This window comes from Carcharodon carcharias, chromosome 18 (genome assembly GCF_017639515.1).
Source record: "Carcharodon carcharias isolate sCarCar2 chromosome 18, sCarCar2.pri, whole genome shotgun sequence".
Classification (NCBI taxonomy): Eukaryota; Metazoa; Chordata; class Chondrichthyes; order Lamniformes; family Lamnidae; genus Carcharodon; species Carcharodon carcharias.
This window is the reverse complement of record NC_054484.1, coordinates 79,126,276-79,147,442: the sequence shown is the minus strand read 5'-3', so window position 1 is coordinate 79,147,442 and position 21,167 is coordinate 79,126,276. Positions and strand designations below refer to the sequence as shown.

Here is a 21,167-nt window from a genome sequence, read left to right as displayed (position 1 = left end):
CCAAGTACACCTTTAAACTAAGTCTAAACTCCAGGGCTCCAACCCTGAGTACACCTTTAAACTAAGTCTAAACTCCAGGGGCTCCAACTCCAAGTACACCTTTAAACTAAGTCTAAACTCCAGGGGCTCCAACTCCAAGTACACCTTTAAACTAAGTCTAAACTCCAGGGGCTCCAACTCCTAGTACACCTTTAAACTAAGTCTAAACTCCAGGGGCTCCAACTCCAAGTACACCTTTAAACTAAGTCTAAACTCCAGGGGCTCCAACTCCTAGTACACCTTTAAACTAAGTCTAAACTCCAGGGGCTCCAACTCCAAGTACACCTTTAAACTAAGTCTAAACTCCAGGGGCTCCAACTCCAAGTACACCTTTAAACTAAGTCTAAACTCCAGGGGCTCCAACTCCAAGTACACCTTTAAACTAAGTCTAAACTCCAGGGGCTCCAACTCCAAGTACACCTTTAAACTAAGTCCTAAACTCCAGGGGCTCCAACTCCAAGTACACCTTTAAACTAAGTCCTAAACTCCAGGGGCTCCAACTCCAAGTACACCTTTAAACTAAGTCTAAACTCCAGGGCTCCAACTCCAGAGTACACCTTTAAACTAAGTCTAAACTCCAGGGGCTCCAACTCCAAGTACACCTTTAAACTAAGTCTAAACTCCAGGGGCTCCAACTCCAAGTACACCTTTAAACTAAGTCTAAACTCCAGGGGAATCCACCTTATCAAATTACCCTGTATCCCATGTGCATTTGCTTTCTTTATAAGTCTCCCATGTGGGAACTTATCAAAGGCTTTGCTGAAATCCATATAAACTACATCAACTGCACTACCCTCATCTACACACCTGGTCACCTCCTCAATAAATTCAATCAAATTTGTTAGGCATGACCTCCCTCTGACAAAGCCATGCTGACTATCTCTGATCAAGCCTTGCCTCTCCAAGTGGAGATAGATTCTCTCCCTCAGAATTTTCTCCAGTAGTTTCCCTACCACTGACATGAAACCCACTGGTCTGTAGTTCCCTGGCTTATCTCTACAACCCTTCTTAAATAGCGGAACCACATTAGCTGTTCTCCAGTCCTCTGGCACCTCCACCGTGGCCAGAGAGGAATTAAAAATTTGGGTCTGAGCCCCTGCGATCTCCTCCCTTGCCTCCCTCAGCAGTCTGGGACACAAATCATCCGGACCTGGAGATTTGTCCACTTTTAAGCCTGTCAACACCTCCAATGCCTTGTCACTCCCTATATCAATTTGCTCAAGAACCTCGCAGTCTCTCTCACTGAGTTCCATGCCTTCGTCCTTATTCTCTTGGGTGAAGACAGATGTGAAATATTCATTCAACACTCTACTGATGTCTTCTGGCTCCACCCATAGGTTGCCCCCTTGGTTCCTAATGGGCCCTACTCTTTCCCTGGTTATCCTCTTCCCATTGATATACTCATAGAATATCTTGGAATTTTCCCTACTTTTACCAGCCAGAGCTTTCTCATACCCCCTCTTTGCTCTCCTAATTGCTTTCTTAAGCTCCATCCTGCACTTACTGCACTCCACTAATGCCTCTGCTGATTTGCTCCCCTTGTACCCCTCTTTTCCTTCTCTTCGTATCCTGAATACCCCTGGTCATCCATGGTTCTCTGGGCTTGTTCCTCCTTCCTATCACCCTAGAGGGAACATGTTGAGCCTGTACTCTCCCCATTTCCTTTTTGAACGCCCCCCCCCCACAACTTCTCTTCTGTAGATTTACCCACAAGTAACTGTTCCCAGTCTACCTCGGCCAGATTCTGCCTTTTCTTCCTAAAATCCACTCTCTCCCAAACCAAAACATTTTTTTACAACTTGTCTATTTCTTTGTCCATAATAAGCTTAAACTGTACCATGTTGTGGTTGCTATTGCTAAAACGCTCCCCCACCACCACCTCAGCCACCTGTCCGGCTTCATTCCCCAGAAATAGGTCCAGCACTGCGCCTATTGATCTAAAAAGTTCTCCTGTACACATTTCAAGAAATCCATTCCATCCAAGCCCTTAACACTATGTCTATCCCAATTAATGTTGGGAAAGTTGAAATCACCTATTGTTATTGTTATTGTTTTTACATGCCTCTGTGAATTGTGCACATACTTGCTCCTCAATTTCCCACTGACTATCTGGGGGTCTATAATGAACACCTATTCCTAAGCTCTACCCACAAAGCTTCATTCAATGCCCCCTTCAAGACATCATCTCTCCTTACTGCAGTAACTGACTCCTTAACTAATAATGCAAAGCCTCCTCCTCTTTGACCCCCTCCCCTGTCTCACCTGAAGATTCTATATCCCGGAATGTTGAGCTGTCAATCCTGCCTCTCTCTCAACCACGTCTGTGATAGCTACTATATCACAATTCCACGTGTCAATCCTCACCCTTAACTCATCCATTTTACCTGTAATACACCTGGCATTAAAGTAGAGGCCATCCAGCCTTGCCTGACTCCTCTTAAACTTAGTGCAGCTGTACTCCCTCTGACTTGATTGTTTTACCGTATTATGATGCGTTCCTATTCTGCTAACATTTGTGTCCCCTCCCCCTGCCGAATTAGTTTAAACTCCTCCCAAAAGCACTAGCAAACCCGCCCACAAGGATGTTAGTCCCGCTCTGGTTCAGATGTAGACCGTCCAGCTTGTACAGGTCCGACTTTCCTCAGAAATTGTCCCAGTGATCCAGGAATCTAAAACCCTCCCTCCTGTACCAACTCTTAAGCCATGTATTCATCTGCACTATTCCCCAATTACTGTGCTCAATAGCACGTGGCACTGGGAGTAATCCAGAGATTACAACCCAAGAGGTCCTGCTTTTCAGTCGACCTTATCTCTCTTTCTACCATGTCATTGGTACCAACATGTACCATGACCTCTGCCTTATCACCCTCCCCCTTCAGGATGCCCTGCAGCCATTCAGTGACATCCCGGACCCTGGGGGCAACACACCATCCTGGAGTCACATTGATAGCCACAGCAGTGCCTATCTGTTCCCTTGACTATAGAATCCCCTATTATTATTGCTCTTCCTCCCCTCCTGTACAGACAGGCTGCTTGTGGCGCCAGAAGCTTGGCTCTGTCTGCACTCCCTGGAGGAACCAGTGCCCTCATCAACCTCCAAAATGGAATACCAATTTGCGAGCGGGACCCCAGGGGACTCCTGAACTACCTGCCTGTTTCTATTGGACTGCCTGGTGGTCACCCATTCCCTTCCTTCCTCAAGTCCCTTCATCTGCAGTGTGACCACCTCTCTAGATATCCTAGATGCGAAATGTCCATACATCCCTGGAGTGTGTCATTGCTCGGGGATGTGGTGTGTGAGCTATGCGCAGGTATGAGTACAGTTTTCCATAACTAAAAAAAAATAAACTTAAACAGGTAGCACAGAACTTTTCTGTCATGCAACACCAATGCAAAATGCCAGGACCAGCCACATCAACCCTCTAGGCACACACCTGAGCACAAGTAAGGGGAGATCATCTAGAAAATGCAGCTGACAATCTGGCTTCGCAATTGAGTGAGCAGTGAATCATAATGTCAAGAATAATTCCTGCCATGCCACACTTCCACTGGCATAACAGCCAAGCAGAAGATTAGGGCTCTTGGAACTTTTCACTGAGGTAAGAGGACCATTACCAGGCTAAATTATCAAGTAAAAACTGCTTTGTTTTTGTCACAGTCATGATAAATGCAACACTCCTAAAGCCTCTTCCTAAACAGTTCCTTCAGAAAAATATATTTAACCAAAGCCAAGCCATCAAATAAAACTTTAAGCAAGAAACCAATCTTTACCTCTGCAATCCATGTTTTTATGAGTTGGCTTTCTTGTTTTCCTTAATTCCTGTTGCTTGCTTCTTAATGCACCAAGTTCCTTTTCATGTTCTATGTGGCGTTGATAGCTTTTAAAGTACAGAGTACTAATGGACTCTTCCAACCTTTTCTCTCTTGCACAATTTCCATCTGTTCCATCAGTGAAACAAAAATAAATGCTGCATGTAGAACCGAAGACTTTGCAAAATGTGTTATGTAGTTAGAAATGGTAATGGTTTCAATTAACGAGTTTGCAATGCTGATGGAATATAGGAGGAAATTACAGCTTGAGGTGGTCATAACATTCCTGGGTGTCTGGTTCTATACTACTGGGCACAAAGATAATCGTTTCCATTTTCTGCATGAGTTCCTAGATTGTTAAACAACTATTTTAAACCGGGGCAAGACTGGTGTGTGCAAGGCCGAGACTCATAAAAAACCATGCAGGCGTTGGCAGCATGAAGCCTGGGAATATTTCTCCTGAGTATTATCAACATCTGCCTGGTCAGTCTCCTGCCTGCATCCTAGCCAGAAGATGGGAGTGCAATGGCAGCACGTGATTGAGTCACATAGATGGGATTTTGGCAGGACCTCATCATTGGAGGGCTGAAGATGCGGAGGCTTAAGCTTTCATTGTGGGGCTGGGAGGACCACTCCTGTTCTTCCTGGCTCCACAAGGAAAGTCTAAAATATGTTAAAAAGACCTACCTGTTTGGGTTCCTCTTACTGCTAGATTGACTTGACAGGAAGGCCATAACCACCATTAAAATAGTAGCTGGGTTCAGTGACTTCATTAGTGCCTGCCTCCCCAACTGAACGATTTTCAGCAATTAATGCCCCACCACCCATTGAAGGCTACCCCCTACCCCCAGTGAAGCCAAGCTTGGTTTACTCCCCTGAGGTCAAAGACCCCAACTTTTCAATTGTCATCACTTTAGTGAGAATTCAGCCAGTTTGCTCACATATAAAAAATGATAGGAACCAGCCAAGCTTACTCCCTACACTCTTCAGACCCTCTTTCATCTTCTGCATAGAACGTTTTTGTATCTCATTCCTGTCTCCATTGCCCCCAGCTGTTGCTTTTATACTTTCAGTTAAATCATGCAATTATTAATATGAAGTATGGAGAGATGAAATCTTCTGTTATTAATAATACATTAGGGGAAAACTCCGTGTCAGTGTTATTTTCCTATTATTGTATTATCAACATTTTATGCATGCACACTAGCACACACACAGCCAAGGAGATATAATAATGTTATTGGAAATTATTTTAAAATAGAGTTCTAGCGGGGTCCATGTCTATGGGCAGAAAATTATGCTCACCAGGTGACGTGCGCACGACCTGGATGAGCGTAAATTGATGCCCAGTGAGGTCGGGCGAGCATCCCGACATCATCGCGTAGTCCCACGACATTTCATTCGGCAGGCACATGCTGCAGTTGGCAGCACACCTGCTGAAAATTAAAAGGCCTACGAAGGCAATTAAAATGTTAATTAAATGCAAATTTATGCTGCCTGTCCAGCCTAACAGTTGGCAGGCAGGCGAAAAGGCCAAGTGGCCTTTATATTTTTCAGGAAATCTCATCCACGGTCGAATGAGATTTCTTAAAGCAAATAAACATCACATAAAAATGTTACACTTGAATTAAAATGACTGAGTCACATGAGGGGGCATGTTTCATAACATTTAAGATCTTTCGGTTTTGTCTCCAAAATCAGTTCATCTCTGAGCGCACGCACACACACACACGGACCAAAGCATTGAATTATCTGAATTAAAAGACCTACCCATACACTTGACAAAGACCAGTTTCACAATCCAGAACAGACAGTGTATGCTTGTTGTGAGTTTCTCTGTAAAATGCTCAGGCAAGGTGGACTCATCTAGTATTGATAAATCTTGAAGGTGGAGGATGTCTCCAATGGCACTTTCTGGAATGCCAGGCTGAGCTTTTTGAAACATTTTGTATGTGTCCAGAGTTTGGATTTCATTGTAGTCCACAGGTTGATTTGCTGTGTCCAGCATACACTGGATAACACAGCACTGAAGGGTTTCTCTTACATTATCAAGGATATATCCCCTGTCCTCTGTGGAATTATTGTGTAATTTTCTCAGCAGTTCACACAAGTTGGTTACCAACTCTCTTCCTTTGGAAAAGAAGTGAGCCACTATAATCGGAAAAGATAAAACTATAGTCAGTTTGCAAGAAAGCCTACTCAATTATCACAATTTTTTCAAGAGGATCATTTTACACAAAAAGTGCTGGCTACAACATACTTGAGTAAAATGTTTGAATACTTGATTTGTGCAATGCCAGATTATATTTCCTGGATGTGAAAGGAAAAGTAATGCGTGACCTGAATTTTCGTGCAGATGGAGAGGCTCTCTGCCTGTATGCCTGCAGAGGCCCAAATCTGTAAGTTCCACCCCTGAACCCAGCCTCTGCCATTTTCATGGCGGTGGAGAATGGGGGAAAGTTCTAAACTGAACATCCGTGGTTCCTGGAGGCAGCTGCCTATATAAGTCAGCAGCTGCCTTCACTAATGTGATTTTGGTGAGGTAGGTGCTTGAAACCCAAAGTGTGCAGATTAGACCTGGTAGGAGCAGGTCTGAAACTTGCAGATACATTTGGATAGCCAGGGTACCCTTTGCATATGGTTCCAGGGCACCTTTGGGAAAGGTCAAGTGCCCTTTCGTGGAGGTCAGGTGTCCTGTGGGAGAGGTACGATACCCTTTGGGAAAGGTCAGGTGCCTTGGGATTGTTAGAAATAGACATGAATGTATGTAAAAAGTGTATAAACTCATAAGCTGTCAAAGAACTGTCAAGCTATCAAAGCACTGTCAAAGCTCATTGCAATTGTTAAAGCTACCAAGGGATTTAATTCTGCTAAGCTTTAAGTAAAAAAGTGTGGAGTTTAAAAAAAATCAGTGCTGGCTATTTCACTCTGTTGACATAAGCCTGTGGGTTATCATTATAGGATTTGTGCTGCATGACTGATTTTACAACTTAACATTATCACAATGTGGTGCCTGTTAAGTGAGCAGTTTGATTGACAAGTCTAAGTGGTTATAGAATAGAGATGTTTGTTCTCATAAGAAATTAAGTACATAAACGAACTATTTGTTTTCATAAGAGATTAATTGAAAGAATTTGAAGGCATTGAATGTTTCTTTTATCAATGAGTGTTTTTTTTAAATAGTGAGATTATCAATAGATACATAACTTCATTTTATGTCAGCGTGGCTCCTGATGTTTGCCCACGGTGGATACTAGGTGAGGTGGCATGGAGAGGGCAAGATTAAAGGGTGTTGGGGGGGCATTAGTTGGCATAGAGCACCATGGGGTTGGGCACAGGTATAGGGGTCCATGGGGAGGGGAGGGGTGGAGAGCATGAGGTGACATGGTTGGTGTGGATGGGGCATGTGGAGTATGTCAGGGTGGGGGTGAGGGATGATCTTTGTTTTATTGCTTTTTTCATTCTTTCAAACAGTGCAGGTGCACGGAGGCAGGTCATTCTGGGGGCAGTGGGTCCAACTTCTAATACAACCTGACCCACTGACCTGCAAAGCAAAGATCCCAGCTTGACACAACTTACCTGGGGGCAAAAATCCAGGCCTGTGAGTTTTAAGCCAATTGTTAAAGATCAGCAATGCTTCTGATTTGAAAATAATGTTTAAAATTTACATATTTTACTACAGGTTTTAAATTCAGATTTCTAACATTGATTCCTTATAATAAATTATTTTTTATGAAACCATGAGGTACAGATATTTATGGATGAAGACGACACTATCTGGACCACTTTAATATATATCAGTTCTGTTGAAGGGTTATGAGGACTCGAAACGTCAACTCTTTTCTTCTCCGCCGATGCTGCCAAGACCTGCTGAGTTTTTCCAGGTAATTCTGTTTTTGTTTTGGATTTCCAGCATCCGCAATTTTTTGTTTTTATTAATACATATCTGGTCTGTTTTAATACCTACATCCAGAATATGCCTACGTTCTCTGTTGCTGCACATAATTGTTCCTTAAATGAGTCCAGGGGGGGATTCATCCCAGATTTGCACCAAGTGTGGTAGCGGGCTGGTAAAACAACGTTTCACCCATCAGCCACAATGGCGACTCCTCATGCCCTAAAGTCCAAAACCCACCGCACTAATTATACATTCCCGTGAAACACCCTGTTTCCATGGCAGGCAGGCTTTCATTAGTCCACCATGCCACCACCTCGCAGTTTCACCACGCTAGGCACGATATTTTAAAGTGTAGCCATGTGCATACCACTCTGCTTCCAGCCCAGAACAGCTGCACAAAAGACATGACTCCGAAAGGCAAAAAGACTGCAGCCCCCAGGTTTAATGACAGGTCCATCGAGCGCCTTGGAGGCTCACCGTGATGCCCTCTGCCCCCACTCTGGCCACAGGATGGGCAGCAAAATCACCAATCCAGCTGATGAATGATCTCCTTCACTCTGCCAGAGTAAGTCACCCTTCTCATCATTCTCAACTCACACACTCACGAAACCATCACATATCCACAGGGCCCTCACTCACTGCCAGTTCAAGGGACATCACCATTCACTCTTTCACACTCACCATCATTGTCCTCATCCCATCCGTGGGGCCACTCAACACCCACACATTCCATGCAAACTTATTGTCTGGCCTGGCAGGTGTCCTGCTTACACTTTCTCCATCTCTATTCATGCAGGACAAGCTGGCACACAATAAGAGGGAGAGGTTGCAGACTGGTGGAGGAATGCCTGAAATCTAGGTCCTTGTAGACTTTGAAAACAGAGCCATCCAGCTGGCCGGCGACTTGGTCATTTCATAGTTTCTGGAGTTGCAAAGGCAAGCTTGAGGATATCAAGAAGGGATGTCCGCTGCATTCCTCCGATTGCAAGGCATGATGGAGGAGTCTGTCCGCCTTCACTCTGAGGCGATAGCATCGGCATGCCAACGCACAGAGGTCAACACTGGTAGGATGGCGGCCACCATGGAGACCTTGGTACAGGGCTTCGTTCCTGCACTGCTGCACAGCTCAATTCCATTGCTGATGCCATATTTGGCCTCCAACAGTGTGTATGCAAGAGGGGTGCAGGGCAACCTGATCTCATTCCAGTTACCCCTTCTCCACAAGGGGAGGGGCCTTCAGGCACCTATAAAGAGGAGGATCAGCAGGTGTACCCTCCGGGGCCATCCACCCAGATGACTCCAGGCATACCCAGCCCATCCAAATCGGCACTTCCTGTGACCCCAGCAGCTCCAGCTTCACAGATCAAGGAGGGTGCCACTGCCAAACAGCAGGGCCCCAAAAGCAAGCCAGAGCCCTCCTGGTCTTGACCATCCAGTGTAGCAGACTGCCTCCACCTCTGCTGTGCATGTCCGGCACCAAGGCATAGCGGCAGGATTGGGAAAGTTAAGGAGAATTAATCTTTTGTCCGGTCCAAGAACGTATTCAAACTATATTCGGTACACCGCACAGTACGACACCAGAACTTTGCAGTATAAATGCTTCTGGAATTGGCACTCAGAGCTAGTGTTGTATTAGTTGCACAGCCTGGGCATGGGTGTTAATCATTTCTGCACAATGTTCACTATTACAAATAAACTCCCAAGAATGTCTCCCAGCCTATGGCTCCTTGTTCTGAACAAAGAACAAAGAAAAGTACAGCACAGGAACAGGCCCTTCAGCCCTCCAAGCCTGCGCCGATCATATTGCCCATCAACTAAAACATTTTGCACTTCCGGGGTCCATATCCCTCTATTCCAATCCTAATCATGTATTTGTCAAGTTGCCTCTTAAACACCACTGTCGTACCTGCTTCCACCATCACCTCTGGCAGCGAATTCCAGACACTCACTACCCTCTGCGTAAAAAACTTGCCCTGCACATCCCCTCTAAAGTTTTCTCCTCTCACCTTAAATCTATGTCCCCTAGTAATTGACTCTTCCACCCTGGGAAAAAGCTTCTGACTATCTACTCTGTCCATGCCACTCATAATTTTGTAAACTTCTATCAAGTTGCCCCTCAATCTCCGTCGCTCTAGTGAGAACAATCTGAGTTTCTCCAACCTCTCCTCATAGCTAATAACCTCCAGACCAGGCAGCATCCTGGTAAACCTCCTCGGTACACTCTCCAACGCCTCCATATCCTCCTGGTAATGTGGCGACCAGAATTGCATGCAATATTCCAAGTGTGGCCTAAGCAAAGTTCTATACAGCTGCAGCATGACTTCCCAGCTTTTATTCTCAATACCCCTGCCAATGAAGGCAAGCATGCCATATGCATTCCTGTCTACCTTATCCACCTGCGTTGCCATTTTCAGTGCCCTGTGGACCTGTACATCCAGATCACTCTACCCGTCGATGCAATTAAGGGTTCTGCCATTTACTGTATAATTCCTACCTGTACTAGACCTTCCAAAATGCATTACCTTGCATTTGTCCGGATTAAACGCCATCTGCCATTTCTCCGCCCAAGTCTCCAACCGATTTACATCTCATTGTATCCTTTGACAATCCTCTTCACTATCTGATCAGTAGTGTTCGTGTCACTCAGATGTGAAACCTTTCTGCACAAGATAAAGGCAGGTGTCTCAGTCCAGGGCCTCTTCCCTGTGCTTTGTGCAGCCTTCAGACTAAAGTGATGGTCCAGCCTCACACTCGCTGGATATATTAGTGATGACTGCACTTCGATGATGCTTGTCATTGCTGCCAGAATGTCGTGGGCAGGCGTTACAGAATTCCTCCATTCTCTGTGGGCTCTCAGCACCTTTAAGGTTGGGTTGGATCCCATCTCTTCAGCATCTGTGACCAGTGATGCTGTGCTCCTGAAGGGCTCAGGTGTTGAAGGCGGACAAAGGATCAGGTGCTTTGAAAGTTTCATGGCTGCATCTCCATGATATAACCCTGATCATAGAGCACAAATGAGTTGTCCTCAGCTGGACAGGAGTCAGATATTCACAAAGGGTATGTGAAGATTTATGAAGTGTCCTCACTGCAGGTTATCATCATCCTCCTGGAGTCGAGCAACTATTAGGGCCTCCACTGTGTCTCAACAACAGCAGCATTATCACAGAGGGTTTGTGCACTGGTATAATCCAGGCTGGAGTCAAACATTCATAAATGCAACATGAGAATCTTATGGTGTCACCTCACTGCATGTTGTCATCATCCTCCACAAATCTAGCAGCTATGAGGGCCTCCCGAGTGCCCATGTCATGTCTGGCCAGTGCAAGGGCCTCAACGCCATCATTGTCGCCTTCGAGGAACTCCTCACATCACCATCAACGTCCTCCTCATTGAAGGAGACCTTCAGCTCTCCCTCAGCCAGCTCCTCTCCCCGCTGCAGCGCCAGATTGTAAAAGGTGCAGCAGGTGAAGATAATGTGTGACACCTTCTGTGGACTTATTTCAGAGCTTCACCAGACCGATCCAGGCACCGGAACCTCATGTACAGCATCCCGATGGCTTGCCCCATCAAGTTGAAAGTTGCAGCATGAGCCTCATTATACCGTCGCTCTGCTGCAGTCTGAGGTCGCCGCATGGATGTCATCATCCATGGCCGCTGTGGGTAGCCCTTGTCCCTGAGGATCCAACCCTACAGCTTCTGTGGACCCTGGAAGACGTCAGGGATCCATGACCGACTGAGAATGTAGGAGTCGTGGACACCCCCTGGAAACCATGTGCTGACCTGCAGGGTGCGTTTGTGGTGATCACACACCAGTTGCACATTCAGCAAATGGAATCCCTTGTGGTTGACATAGTTGGCCGCATGTTGCGATGGAGATCTGAGCTCCATGTGAGTGCAGTCAATGGCTCCCTGCACCTGTGGGAAACTCGAGATCTGGACAAATCCAATCGCTCTTGCATCCTGGCTTTCCTGGTCCCGGGCGAAATGCAGAAAACTGTGTGCCCTCATAAAGAGCATCGGTGATCACATGGATACATTTGTGGGTGGAGGCTTGTGAGATTCCAGAGGTCACCTGTGGCCCTGAAAGGAGCTACTGGCATAAAAATTGAATACCGCGGTCACTTCCATGGCCATTGGCAGTGGATGCCCTCCATGTCCCCTTGGCACAAAATCCTGCAGTAGCTGGCAGATATGAGCAAACAGTTCCCCAGACATACGCAGTCTTCGGGGACACTCATTCTCAGTCATCTGCAGAAATGGAAGGCGATGTCTATAGACTCTGGGTCTAGCAAGGCACCAGCTCACTGTAGCTCTTCAGTAGCGTGTGCGGGAGCCCCAGCCACCTCTTATTCCTGAGGATGCTGCTCCTCCCTCTGCACAGGAGGCGCCTCCGTCACTCTCTTCTCAGTCATCTCCGCGCTCTGTAAGCCACAAGGCATACAGCTAGTTCATCAGGCTCCATAATCCTGATGTCCTCCTCCTGCAGGATGAGAGAGAGACACGCATGGGTGTACTAAGAACCTCTCTTGGTTAAGTCTGAAGGCCCTTAACACATCCCGGAAAGTGCTGACCACTTCTTGGATGGCCAGAGTTTAGTGTGCTGCATGGCTCCTTGAGGTCCCACCCACCTCCGCCCCACCCCACCTGACCGATTGGCAGCAGCTTTGCTCATTGGAGTGCATGCTGTGCTCTCAGCTCAGGCACAGACATTCTCCTAACCCACACTGCAAGGCTGCGCTGTTAGCCTGAACCATGGGGGAGACTTGTCCAAATATGAATGATGACATTGCAAGGGGCTGTGAGCAGCCACCAGTGACTGCTCCATGGCCAGTTTTAGCAAGGAGATTGTACAATGTGCCCAGTCGTCCAATTATTATGCAGTTCACTAGAACGCTTATTACTTTGCAGTCTTTGCCCAAGGGGTGAAAAGCTCTGCAGCACTTGGTGGCACTTTCATGCCTTTGCGCTGCTTGAGTGGGCAGATAAGGTAAAGACCTGACTCCACACATATCAATGTGGCTGCATCTGGACTGTCTCAACTGCAGAGGAATGGTCACTTTATACAAGGTTTCCCTGATGCGTGGCCACTTCTCTCCACACCACCCTGCATGTGCTGGTGCACTACCTTCAACTGTAGGGCAGCCCTTGGTTCCATTGCGAAGTTGCTTCAACCGCACAGCAGCCCTTGCCTCCACCCCAAGTCACCTTAACTGCAGGGCAGCCCTTGCGCACCGCCACCCCCCTCCTCACCCCACCCCACCAACGTGCCTCACCTTGAAGGCCAAAAGGCCACCTGGGTAAGCACTGCACAAGGTTACTGTGCACTCACCTCCGAGTTCCCCTCAAAGTGCAGCCCGCCAAAAGTATGCCTCACATATGCTGTTGTGACAGAGGGCGGACGATCCATTGGACACCTTCCCAGGTTGAAAGACCAAGCTGACTGATTTTAACTTTCAGCAGTGGCAGAATACAGATCTCAGCTGAAAGGGGAATGAGGCAGGGGACTGAATTTTACTTGGAGGGGTGGGTGGGTGGGCAGGTGGCTGTACTGATTGCAGTCCCCAACCCCAGGGGAAATGTCAGTCCTGAACTGACCAATGTTAAACAAGACTGCCCAGCAGCTATAACGCATTCTGGGTGACCTTTACGAGGTGAGGGTGGGACTTCTGTCCCTAAGTGGAAGGAAGTCTCGCTTTCAAGGGCTGCTAGCCAATCTGAATGGCTGGCAGCTCCAGTAGTCCCAGCAGCGCCAGAACTCAGTACTGGGACTGCAAATAGGCCCCGAGGTGAAGAGGACTTGGCCTTTGGAGTGAGTTAAGTCCAGGGCTCTGAATAGAGAGGGATCCGGGGGGGTGGTTTTGTTGGCCAGGTGGCAAGTAACAAATGGGGGTGGTAACATCTGGCATGGGGGGGCGGTGGGATTGGTGTCCCCAGTGTACACAGGGCACTGACCAAAGGACATACCCCGCCTTCCTTCTCACCTTTTACCCAGCTGGGTTGAAAAATTGGCCTTCCCACTCCCACCCGCCTGCTTACACCAACCATATTATGGTGTGGACAGCATTATATACAAGTCAATTGTCCGTTAGTTATATTTTTAGAAAATGGCTGATGAGCTGCCAATTTCAGCCCCCACCCGCCTATCATTTTATACGGAATCATTCGGGGATGAGCAGGAAGGCAGTCGGCTAGGCCCCTGTTATATTTTTTACCCGCCTCCCGCACCGAAAACACACCCTGCAGAGGACCGTAAAATCCAGCCCAAGATGAATATTTAAGTATGGACTGTTGAGGTCCTGCCTGTCTTACTGATTATGGAATCATTCTAGTCAGCTCTTTAGACAATTATGTTTCAATCCCTCCCCACACCCCAGGGCAATTGATATTGCATTTTTATAAGGGTGGGTTAACGTACTCCATTGGGAAATTTAACATTTTCGCGTTAAAATACCAAATACTTACTCGGTAAGAGTTCAAGCCTTTGTCTGCATATCTCCTCTGCATTAGCCCCATGAAATCGGTTGAGTTCTGCCAAAGCTTTTATCAGCATTCTTTCTTCAATGCTATCCACCATACTTGCTGGTGTTGTATCAAATCGGATGTCAATTAACTGACCTCTGAAGAAAATATCCATTTGTTTTTCTGGTTGATCCTCCATGAAGATTTTCACTGCATTCACCACCTCCACGTTTTCCCTTACCCTGTGCTTGACCTGAACAAAGAGTTCAATTGCTAGAAACAGAAATAAATAAACAGAAATGAATCATAACATGAATATTTGTGCTCTTTTTAGTTTGTAGGTGCTTCATTTTTTTGTTACCCTCACCCTATCTTTGTCTTCTAAAGAAATTTTTAATTACAAATGGAAAATAAAAATACAAACATACATTCATTCTATTTACTTTTTTCTCCAAATTTCTGGCCCCTTTCTCCTAATCAACTCCAGTTTAGACAGTGAATAGTGGAAGACAATTTAAACATTGGGAGAGGCACAACCAAGACAATTCTGTCACCCCCCAACCTTCAAACACTGGGGTTAGATCTTGACTTTGTGCAACAGCTAGATGGTAACTGGGCAATCTGTTTTACATCTGTCCCCATCTTTAACTTCCACTGAAGTCAGTACGCTTTTCAATCTGGGTCAGTGCGCAAAGGTCAGATAAGAGAACCTTGGCTGGTCTTTCTTCCTCTCTAGCCAAATTGGTGCTGCCACATTGGCTGAGATGAGATAAATCAATACAAACCCTAGATCAAACCTGGGATCCTACCTACTTCAGTGCCATACCAGGTTGTGCAAGGAATGATTTTGTTCACTATGATTGCTCATCTCATTCTACTATAATGCAATGTGCCAGCTTCAGTTCACTACATATGCAACAAACTCAATATGAAGAATATTAATTGCAAATTAGGTACGTTAATTGGTAGAGAAAAATGAAAAAGAATTAAATTGTCACTTGGTAGGACAGAACTTGATATTGCTGAAAAAAGATATGTTGTCAAAGCTTTTTGTCTTGCGCTCATCAGAACAGACACAAGGATACCAAATTTCAAAGGGACAATAATTTATACTGCATGAGAAAACAATGCTGATTGGTTGACAAGTCAGCTCTGATTGGTTGAGGCATTGCCATGGAGACTGCACCAGGGAGCTATTGGTCAGGATTTTCCCCTTGGCGATTTGGGGGCGGGGCCTGGTCGACAAGGGGAAAATGATGCGGGATGATGTCAGGAGGAGCCCCCAACGTCATCCCGGTCCATTTAAATTTTTAGGAAGGCGGGCTGACAGCGAAATCAGCTGTCCGCCCACCGACCTGTCAATGGCCAATTGAGGCCATTGACAGGCTAATTAAAGTAATTAAAGACGTGCCCGGCCAACCTTAAGGCTGGTGGGCAGGCCAGGAGCCCCAGCGGGCTCCGGATTATTCATGAAACTTCATCCACTGGCGGGATAAAGTTTCATGTCCGTTTTGTAAAAAACTAATAAACTTTATGTGTTTTTTATTAACTTGCCCCATCTCGTGTGACATTGTCACATGAGAGCGACATGTTAATAATTTTTTAATGTTTCTATTTTAAAAGTTTTTTCCACTGTCAGTATTCTCCCTGAGAGAGGATTTTGCCTCAGGGAGAAGTGCGCTTTTACGTGCATGCACGAAAGAGTGCACTTTGACAGATGGGGATTCCCCGCACCCCCCCAACCCGGAAAAGGAAGTGCATAGCGCTTCCTGTCGGGGATGCCGCTGGGCAGGCCTTAATTGGCCCACCCACTTAAAATGGCGGCGGGCCCTGTTTCAGTGGCAGGGGTCAGCTGACCACCTGCTGCCAAGCCATTGGGGCCTGCATACCATCTGAGGGCAAAATTCTGCCCATTAACTCTGATGCTTTTGCTTAATTCAAAAAAGGTACAATGCCTGGACATGTTATTTTGCATGGAGGGCATAGGTCTCTGTGTATGAATATAGGCAACTTCTAGCAAACATAAGTGATCCACATTGTCAGCCTGACTGACATTCTTAAATTGGTTGTTAGTGCAACTCTTAGCATGCTTGGAATTGTTCACCAAGTGCTATCCAATCGCGGAATCACACCTAACATTAGGCATTATATTCTGGGTTTTGTGAGCATGGGTTGGTTGAGTACGGTCAGTGCTCTGCCTAATGCAAACAGCCAAAAGGACTTACTGTTTGATGCAATCCGCCAGTTGTTGGAATGTACGGCCTACTTACCTGGCATTGTACCTGCACTGAAATTCATATACTACATTACTCATTTGTGTGGTCAGCAGATGATCAATGGCAGCATCCTGTTGGTGCTGCTCTGATGCCAGGTATGCAGGAACCTATCCTCTGCAGACAAAAGAAACATGCCCAAGCATTGCATCTTTTTCAAATGAAATAAATGCATGGGGATCAAAAGCCCCCGGTGCATTCCCAACAGAACTAACTTGCCAATCAATCACCTTTTTCTCATGCAGTATAAATTGTTGCTCCCTTAGAAATTTGGCATTCTTGAGTCTGTCTTGACGAATGCAAGATGAAAAGCTGCAACAGCATGTTTTTACTTTCAAAAAAATTAAATCGGCTGGAATTTTCAGGCCCCTCCTGCCAGTGGGATCTTCCGGTTCTACTGAAGTCGATGGTTGTTTCAGTGGCTCGCTGCATCTACTGCGGGGGGGACCTGCCACGACGGGGCCAAAAAAGTCCAGGCATTGTGGCTCAAAAATGAATTACGGCAAATTAGTGGAAACACTATTGCTTAAGACAACAAACAATAGGAAGACACTACTTTGAAGAGTGAGAGAGAAACTGAGGTATCATAAACAGAACCGACATTTCAGTTAAGTATAAGAGCGGATGGGATCATACTGCCATCAGGAAGTTACAGTAGCAAAAATTCTTAAAGGGGGTGGTGTCCTGTAGTGTCTCCATTCGGACGATGGTCTGATTCAAATGCGTCAGGGGAATAAATAGAAGTAAAAAGATGGTTCCATTCTTCACCACTTAATTCCTTCACCTTGATATGTACAAATGCTAAAAATCATTTTTAATTTCCTTGGTGAAATGATAAATACCTAATGATTTTGTGCCTACAAATTATGAAATGGTCCTTAGCATTCAAATACAAAATACTTACTTCACAATTTTCCTGATATTGATGCATATTATGGAGATCGTACTAATTTATTGTCTCTCACCTTTGTAGGGTTTACCATCCACAAACAAACATAGTGTAGGGTATTGCTGTTGCATATGCGCCACAATAGAACCAACTTTATAAACAAAATCATCGTGTTCAAACTCATTTTTGTTCACCAGAAGTACTTTATCATGTCTCAACTCCAGATGTATTTTGTAATCAGCATTCTTTTTCTTTTCGAGTAGAACAAACATAGCATCGAGCGATTCAATGTAGGGCCATTCCTTTTGAAATAAGGGTATCAATTCATTAAAAACATCTTTCCAGAAGGGCATGATAACTTGGTCCTGATAAAAGCACAGAAAAATCTCCTTTTGTTTACGTTTGAACCAAAGATGGTAACACTTGGACTCTGGATTGGCATGCAGAACTAATTTTAGGCTTTTCATAATGTCAAGTAACTCATCCTTAAGCTTTAGTGCTTCATTTGACCAAATATATTGCAGGAGGTTTTCAGAAAATTTTCCAGTGTTGACTAGTTTCATCCACTCACGCTGAATTGGAAATGGTGCAGTTTGTATCTTTGGTGGTGGCATACAGTTGACTGGAATCAAAGCAGCCATGAGATCAATAAGCCACTGAGGATCCAAGACCAAGATCGGGTCAGAATAGTACGCAAATTTCATGTAGTTCAAGACTTGCAGTGCAGTCTGTACTTGATGCTTCTTGTCAGCACTGCTCACCTCTACACCTTGGGGACTGCCCATTATCTCATACCATGGTAAATACAGATCTGAACACAGCAGGTATTTCTCAGTACAATGGAGAATATGGTAGTACAATTTTGCACGACACAAAACAATGTTGTCTTCAAATGCAACCTGTCTAGAAAGATTCTCAATGGCTGAACGTAGCTTGCTGTATCCAGTTCCCTGGTCATGGTCAACAGAATTGTCAACAGCGAATTTCTGATTATAAAGTACACCGGCTGGGAAATATTTTTGAAGGTAACTATATATTGTACTCAAAGCCTCTTCAGCCTTGGGACAAAGATGAAAAAATAAGAACATTCAAATTACTTTAAATAAAATGAAAAAGAAAACAGAAGAATTATGCAGTATTAATTAAAGTCAGATTCCATCTTTTGAAACAGGGCCAAATTTACATAGAATTTACAGCACAGAAACAGGCCATTTGGCTTGAATGACTCTATGCCAGTGTTACTTCTCTATGAGACTCATCACAACTTCATCTAACTCTTTTCGCATATCCTTTCTTTCTCCCACATGTGCTATTTAGCTTACCCTTAAAGGCATCCCTTATATTCATCTCAACTATTAATTGGGATACTCTATTCAACCATCCAAACCAAATGACTATTTTCTTAAACAAAGAACTAAATTATGAATCAATCAAAAACACCACCATTTGTACTCCCAATGCTTCCTCTGCCAAAAATGTACAAAACACAAAGCCAAGTAACAATACTGGATAGCACTGAATTCCATCAAATTGTAAATGTGTTTTTGGAGGAATGATGCAGCGGAGAATGTGCGCCATAATATAGCATTTTGGAGTAGAGGGGCACAGGGATGAATCTTCTCTCCACTGAATTCTTATTTCAATGAAGTTGTGAGATGAGATACACAGCTTGAAAAATGGGGAAAACTGCTGACGAAATGGTTCCATTAGGAAGTTCCCTCACAGTGATTGCTGCCAGGGAATAACTGGCAGTGACATGTACAAGATGTACACAACACACTCAAATGAAAAGACATGTATAACTGGGAGTTGGGGCAACCTACCATGGGGAAAACATGGAAATTACTACTATTGGGTGATAACATACTTTAACATCCTGGGGCTTTCCAGTATCCAGAGAATTTTGGAAAATTACAATCAATGCATGCACCTTCTTTAAGACCCCAGGATGCAAGCCATCAGGTCCAGGGGACTTCTCAGCCTTTAGCTCCAATAGTTTTTCCGGTACCTTCTGTCTAGTGATCGTGATTGTTTTAAGTTTGTCCATCCCTTTTCTCTCTTGATTTTTAACTATTCTTGGTATGCTTTTTGTGTTCCTCTAAGTTTCTCTACCTTTCTGTAAAGGCCAAAATCTCCCTGTTGTCTCCTGTTACCCCTTCCTCCTTCAGACAAGGTACTAGAAGCATTAAGTCCTCCAAAGTAAATGTCCAGATCTACCTTGTGGAGTTGCAGTTTCTCTGGGGCGAGTTTTCCCTCCCTTTTCTTCTCATTCACATGGATGCCACCTTTACCAGACAATATTAGTGGACTGACCAGGGGCTTCACACTGTCTCTGCACAGATAATGTGCTAGATCTTCACATCTTCATATTATCCTACCACTACAGATTGACAGACTGACAGGGTGGATGATATTTAATGGAGGCGACGGCAGTCTCATCCGACGGCTGGAAAGCCAGCGATACCCCTGTGCCTCCTCTTTTCGGGAAGGCCTGCTGTATTAATCACCTACTTAAGTACCTCAATTGGCGATGAGGGCTTAATTGAGGCAGAGGCAGAAAGGCTGTGAGGTTCCCCCTCATTTCAATGCTCCTACCACCAAACTCACTAATCTCAGGGACTGCATTAAGTTCCACCCACAGCCTCTACTTTCACATACTTTTTCTCCTCAATCTCATGAGTTGATAAGAAAAGAAGCCATACAACAAGAAAGGCCATTCTAGCTCATTCGTTCCATAAATCATGGGCAAAATTTAATGCACTGTCCCACCCGCACCCCTCTCCCTCCCTGGGTGAGTTTGGAGGCTGGGGGTTTGTGTGATCAGGCAAGAAGGTGCAGCATGGAAATTTTGCTAACTTCCCGCCTCCCTACCATTAAATCGAGGACGGGAAGTCCAGAGGCCAATCGAGAGCCTGAACCGATCACCTGAGGGCCTCCTGCTATTGTTGCTGGTATTCAACCAACAGTGAGTGGGGGACTCGCCATCCAGAGAGGTGGCCCAGCAAACCCTATTTGATTTGCCAACAGGTATGGGCCCTTGTTCATGAGCACTCGATGTCCAAGTTAGAAACCTAGCATTGGGCTTGGGGGGGCGGGGGGCGGGGGGGTGTGAAGCAGGGGCTGTCTGCATGGAGCCACACCCTGCCCTTGCTTCTGACCTCCCCTCCCCAATGACCCCCATCCCTCCCACACTCACCTCTCCAGGAATCCACTGGTGATTCCTGATCAAGGCCTCACTGTAGTACCAACTGTGGCCACTGCTCCTGGTGGTACTGCCGGTGCTGCAGAGCTCCTGGCCTCTGCCTGGCCTGTCGCTTTTGGGGGCAGGATTTCCACCCTACTGTTGTCTTAACTGGATGGGACGCCCAATGCTGCTGAATTAAATGATGTTGAGTCTCCCGGAGAAAAGCAACGTGGTACTCCATTCAGTGGGCAAGACCCCTGTCACCCACAGAGTCCTGGCAAATGCATAAATGGAAGATCTGAGGAATTCAATTCAACAATGGTGCATAAAAACTAATACTTACATTTCTGCAGTCATTGGCAAAAGTCCCAACCAGAACGACATGGCAGGTAGTCTTACTATCTCTGCAGAGGGAGCAAATACACCTGATCCAGTAGTCAAGGTATTCTAAAATTAGATGTATTGTACATTTGAATTAATAATTCTCAATGCAATAAAAAACCTTATCCACATATTGCTCGCCCCCTCCACTCTCCTTAACAAAATCGGTCACGAACTGCCCGATTTGAATAAGGGGCTCCCCCACAGCAATAACACGCTGCTGGCAGCCTAAAA

General features: G+C 45.4%; 1 protein-coding gene across 1 annotated transcript in view; it reads right to left on the bottom strand.

Annotated features, from left to right (window-relative positions):
• Positions 1-3,787: 3,787 nt before the first annotated feature.
• Positions 3,788-21,167, bottom strand: part of LOC121290466 — a 32,313-nt gene continuing 14,933 nt past the window's right edge. The window contains exons 7-11 of the mRNA XM_041210904.1: positions 20,896-20,999; positions 17,445-18,426; positions 14,210-14,479; positions 5,620-6,000; positions 3,788-3,978 (exon numbers count right to left, since the gene is read on the bottom strand). Of these exons, the coding sequence (XP_041066838.1) occupies positions 3,788-3,978; positions 5,620-6,000; positions 14,210-14,479; positions 17,445-18,426; positions 20,896-20,999 (1,928 nt within the window). The remainder of the gene's footprint in view (positions 3,979-5,619; positions 6,001-14,209; positions 14,480-17,444; positions 18,427-20,895; positions 21,000-21,167) is intronic.